Source organism: Salvia miltiorrhiza, chromosome 4 (genome assembly GCF_028751815.1).
Source record: "Salvia miltiorrhiza cultivar Shanhuang (shh) chromosome 4, IMPLAD_Smil_shh, whole genome shotgun sequence".
NCBI lineage: Eukaryota > Viridiplantae > Streptophyta > Magnoliopsida > Lamiales > Lamiaceae > Salvia > Salvia miltiorrhiza.
Window position 1 is genome coordinate 45490805 of NC_080390.1, and position 5810 is coordinate 45496614.

General features: G+C 36.7%; 1 protein-coding gene across 1 annotated transcript; it reads right to left on the reverse strand.

Annotated features, from left to right (window-relative positions):
* Positions 1-744: 744 nt before the first annotated feature.
* LOC131023738 (probable polyamine oxidase 4) lies at positions 745-5572 on the reverse strand. Its single transcript, XM_057953301.1, has 10 exons — positions 4792-5572; positions 4051-4166; positions 3859-3947; positions 3058-3171; positions 2879-2966; positions 2701-2786; positions 2505-2607; positions 1854-1951; positions 1297-1726; positions 745-1219 (listed from the first exon to the last, which is right to left on the reverse strand). The coding sequence occupies exons 1-10, from the start codon at positions 4838-4840 to the stop codon at positions 905-907; spliced, it is 1488 nt and encodes a 495-aa protein (XP_057809284.1). The 5' UTR covers positions 4841-5572; the 3' UTR covers positions 745-904.
* Positions 5573-5810: the final 238 nt, after the last annotated feature.

A 5810-nucleotide genomic window follows, 5' to 3' on the forward strand; every position in this document is an offset into this window, starting at 1 on the left:
CTTCCTACCTATTTTTGGACTATGCCCCACCACTTATAATCCTCTTACTTTTCACTTTTCACAACTCTCAATATTAATTATAACACATTTTCACCACTCTCAATACACCCAACTACCTTTTATCCACTCTCAATACACTCAACAATATTTTTTCTTAAAATCCGTGTCACTCCCTCTTAGGAAGTTCTTTCATGGACGGAGGGAGTATATTATAGATTATAGATTCAGAAGTGATCACCTACCCATTGTAGGCAAGGATAATGTGTCCACCACTAATGCCACAATTTTAATTAGAGTAAGATATGTTAATTCTCTTTCATAATTAAAATTGTCACATGAATAGTGGACACATTATTCTAGATTATATTTTTTATATAAATTTATAATTGTATTCGCTCGAACTTGTTCCTACACATAAAAACTATAAATTAATCCATGAAACCTAACAAGCATGGATCAACCCAACTCATTCCATTAACACCTCTAGTGACGGATGATGAAGAAAATCAGTTTATGGGGTCTCTATGTTCAATTTTATTTTATTAGGATGTTGCACATGGGGAGTGTTTATTGTATAATATTAAGATTTTTAAATAGTGAATCTTATAGCAATACGAGCAGCAAGATAAATATTATATTTTCGCCTCCTTAGAGAAGCATATTTTTTTGGAAGACAAAATAGACTATAGAGAATTGCACTTCCTCATCTGAAAAGTGAAAAGGTATATCTTCAATGGTAAGGTATGATCAAAGAAGTCGTTCGATTTGCTCATTACTAATTACTGTGGACAGTAAGTAGTATCAAAGTGATAATAAAGTATTACTGAAACTAGAAAGACGAAATAGAGAAAGTTTGAAGGTAAGATTGAAGGCTTATGCCAAATCTCAGAAATTAAAAAGAATCTCACAATCTAGAGATCTGAAGAGGAACTGTTATTTCAACAATTTCCTCACGACAAGCAACGAGGGGATTCCTTTCCAGCGTTCCCATCCTCTGCATTAGATGCATCTCACATTTTTCAGCCGCCATAACTCCTGCCGAATACGCACCATGAACAGAGCCTTGATGTTCCACACTCACTGCTTCACCTCCGAAGAAGATATTCCCCACGCTCTCTCGCAGCCGGTCATATATATCATCCGAATTCCCTACTGCATCATACGAGTAGCATCCCCGGATGTTGGGATCCGTTCCCCAACGTGATACAAGATACTGGACCTGTCACCAGCCATTGTTGATAACCATCAGCAACTTTAAACACTTGTGATAGGATAAATCACTGAAAATTTACTTACAGGGTCAGTGGCATCGGGGAACATTCGCTTCAGCTGCACCATCACGAAATCAGCAACAGCCTCGTCAGACAGCTTCTCAAGGTCGTTAGCAAGAGCTCCAGCTGCCATGTACACAAGGACCGGATGACCCGTTGCCTTGTGCAGATTCAGAAAGTACCCACAAGAATAAGAAGTGTTGGCTACAACGCCCAAGAACTCCACATTAGGCCAAAACACATGGTCAAATTTCAATGCAATCTTGTTCTCATTCCCTATCCCAAGATCTGATATTGCAGACAATTTCCATTCAGGTAGTTTAGGCTCAAACTCGATTATCTTAGCCTTTAGAACACCCAACGGGACAGTGAGAATTACAGCATCTGCAACAAAGTTCCTCCCGTTTTCAACTGTTATTTCGACCTTTTTATACCCATTGACAATCTTTTTTACCCTGTTAATGAGATTCATGGGAATTAATCTTCAAAGAGAGGAGATGAAAAGAACTAAGAAAGCAGAGCGGTAGATACTGAAGAGGAACTTAAAATGAAAGAAACAACGAGAATATAATTCATACATACCGCTGATTTAAGCGAATATCAATATCTCTTGACAAGGCCTTTATCACAGGATCATACCCTTGCACCATAAGCCCGTGACCACCGGAAAGGACTTGTTCCTGAACACGCAGGAATTCCAAAAGGCAGGTTAAGCAATATGCTCAAAACTAATTAACCCTGTTCATGACAAACCATAATACAAATAACATGCATGGGAACCTAGGAGCACTATCGGATTAATAACTGCATCCAACTCCAGTGTAAGCTTATGTCCCAAACATGACACTAACTCACTAAGCTCTACATGGTTCACTAAGTGTTTGAACAACGACACTAACCATATAAGGTAAAGCATATACAACATCTTTGGAGAAAGAATGAGGCAGTCTGATCAAGTTTCATCTATAAATTCATGGTATTATCATAATTCATAAGTGCTGACTTCCATACAACATTCAACCCACAAAAACCAAAGTGAACTACATTGTTCATTTCTATCTATGATAAGCATTTTCAAATTGAATCTTGACTTAATTAATAATAATTATGAATTCATAAAACTAACAATATTAGTAATGATTGCAAAGAACTTGTTACTTTAGGAGAGCTCAACAGCAAGCTGGAAAGTAGGCAGTCCACAAAAACTGCAGAAAAATGGACAAATGCTTTTACCTGATCCCAGGCTCTCAGTGATATCATTTCTGTATCTGCAGCAAACCAAGCCTCCATTCTACATATATACCACTGCAACACTTCATAAGCAAGGCCTTCTTGTCTGGTCAGAGGCACATTATAGCAGTAAGCAATGACAATCAATATTTGAAGATGGAACTTTAAGAAATATGGCAATGTTAAATAGTTTCTAGACCTTAATTCTGGATTCTTGTCAAGCACAATCAAAATTGCTTCCTTAACAGACATGTCATTGGTCTGCTCATCCCTCACTTTATCCGTCTAGAAAAGAGAAAATATTGCTAAATATGTGTGTCGCAGATAGAAACCCCTGCTGCTTATACTAATAACATATTAATAGAATGAGGTGTTACCTCCTCAAGGATTTTCTTGAATGCAACTCCAACTTCAGTAACTATACTTTGAGGAACTTGTTGCCCATTTATGTCGAAAAGTGCATAACTGAAACAACCAAAGCCAAAACTCATTATCCATGAGCAAAAATCATGACTTACAGCAGTGTGATGTGCATCAAGGTATAATAGTCCCATACCTTTCCAAATCATGATCATACAGAATTGAGTCGTCGCCACTTGTACGATACATTGTGAGGCCCAATCGACGGATAACAGGAGACAAGGGATTCTCATTGCAAACACCATGTAACCTGAAATTATATATATTATAGATTTAATAACATTTTTATATAAAAACCCTAAAAAACTTGCATATTATGCACACATATATGAAACCAAATCTAATCAGGCAAGATGATTAAAATTTTTAGGTTTCCATATTTGAGGCTTCAAAAAGTTGTACTAATCTTTCAGCCAACCAAAACAACGAATTCAAATTTACCACTAAACATGTGCATGTCTGCAACATAATAACATGACTAATAAGAACATGTATTATGTATATATGTTCATTTGGAAAAAGAAATCTAGATCAGAAGTTCTTTGCAAATTTATGGACCATTTCACAATAGAAATTCTTTCAAATCTAAAAGTGGAGCTTAAAATCAATAATGATATACATATACACACATAGCTTTGCGTTTCAACGAAAACCAACTTTATTATGTTAACTGTGAACAAATCAATTTTTGTAATATATAAAAAGCATAATTGTATACATAAAACATATATTATCATAGAAAAACATTATTGTATGCGTAAAAAACATTATTCCATTTGAGAATGAATCAAGATCTATGGACTAGATTAGTTTCTACTTTCTAGTAAACATAAAGGAGTCTTAGTCAACACAGAATAAAGCCCTGTGAAATATCAGGCATAAAAAAACAAGATAAGCTTCATATAGGACTGACTGAAGAAGAAAAACTTAAACCAACCATGATGCTCCCATATCAACTGGGCAACCAAATGAGTAATCCGTGAGGATGCGCCCACCAATTCTATCTTGAGATTCCAACAAGATCACCTGGACAGAGACAGATCCCACATCAACAACCAAAAAGAAGGCCATAAATCAACTTTAATCACTATAAGAACAAATCCACATGGCTATAACTAAGAGATTCCACCTTAAAAGATGCATTTTGAAGCATGCGCGCAGCAGCAATCCCTGATATACCCCCACCAACAACAATAACAGAAGGCGAGGCACTGTGTGATCTCTCAGCAAGGGATGCATAAAGGCCTGGCCACCAGATGACAAAACATCATTAAGATGACAAATTCGTATAAATAACATAAGATCCAAGTATCTAAACAAATAAAGCCGAAGGTATATTCTATACCTTTATGGCAACATTTAGAAAAACAAATGAAACACAGGAACTAAAGATAATTTTGATGTGAAGCGTGGAAAGGGCAAAGCTTCTTAATGTTAAATTTTCAAGAAGCAACCACAAACACTAAATCTGCAGGGATCATGACATCCTTTCTTCCAAGCAAGGACACCATGATCCTCACTTTCTACCAACCAACTCCGACAAAAAGATGATGTGACCAAGACCCAAAAAAAAAAAACAGGTGATCATCGAGCGACAGCAGATGTAATACAAGACTATCATCGAACAAAGAACTTCTATTCCGGTTCACGGTCTCATAGAAATTAATTTGGGATTCATAAATCATAATACGCGTAAAGTAACCCTGAACTAATCCGTTACATCGTTAAATCAAACACTCCACTGTCATTTAACCTAATCTTAACAATCCAATGTCATTTAAACAACAAAACAATCAAAATTGAAATATAACTAAACATCAGGACTAATTAAAAACAACTTAGAAAATAAACGACCGATTTCAATTCTCACCGTCGTAAAATCCGCTGGAGAGCGAATCGCCGCCATATTTGAGTTCCATGAAACGACAACACCAAAATCTATCTCTACCTCCTTTATCCTCTGAAATTCCAAACACCAAATCCCAGGAAATCCAAGAAGCAACGGCAACCAAACTCGTTCTCACAAAAACGCAATTTCGATTTCGAAAAGAAAAGGGGGAAATTTACGGGTGTATAGGAACAGGGAAATTAGAAATCAATTGAGAAGAGTGATAAAGGAGGAACAACAAAAGGCCGGCAATGAAGCGGCTGAGATTGGAAGCGACGCGGAGATTATCATCAAACCAGCTCATAATAATCATAATCAGAGAAGCAGCATTCACAGAATCCAAATTGGGAAGGGATGGCCTGATTCACAACCGATGGGTTCTTCTTCCTCGGTTGCATAGATCGATCAATTGCTCTAAAACTATCAATCCTATCCGTCTCTCTCTCTCTCACCGCCTACCCTATTCGTCGCTCTAGCGTTGAGTTGGTAGGTTTCGGTTTTGGCAGTAGGAATTTATAGGCAGCGAGGGAGATGGAGTGCAATAATGAGAGGCGTCGGATGCGCGATTATTGTGCGAGCTTATGTGCATGAACGCAGTTTATATTTTGTATATCTGTTGAAGGGCAAATATGAGATTTCAGGTTAGGTCACAAGTGGAATCGAGTAGATTGACAGCCTAACAATGTCGGCTTCCCAGATACTTCTGTCTAAAAATATCGTGTTGCTTACTTGCTTTAGAGTTTGAGTCCAATTGCACTTCTTCATACCGCTCCAGGAACTACATGTTGGATTTTGCTGAGGTGGAGTATTTAATTTCTATCATACTTTATACTTATATTCCATTTGCTTATATATAATTTTTATTAAGTGTTAATACTTAAGATGATAAAGCGCAGTCTATTGATAAAACGTTTTTTCTTCAATTAATATATAGGTTGAAAGTTCGAATTTTAAAAAAGAGAATAATTTTATAGTTGTAAGTCAAAAATTCATCTAGTTGG

What these genes read in the sequence shown, in the direction of transcription:
- LOC131023738 (XM_057953301.1), bottom strand. Translation starts at nt 4,840, where the DNA reads ATGGAACTCAAATATGGCGGCGATTCGCTCTCCAGCGGATTTTACGAC. An exon ending in CTCCAGCGGATTTTACGACG is followed by an intron (nt 4,167 to 4,791) that starts GTGAGAATTGAA and finishes TCTGGTGGCCAG; the next exon opens with GCCTTTATGCATCCCTTGCT. An exon ending in TCAAGAAAATCCTTGAGGAG is followed by an intron (nt 2,787 to 2,878) that starts GTAACACCTCAT and finishes TCTCTTTTCTAG; the next exon opens with ACGGATAAAGTGAGGGATGA.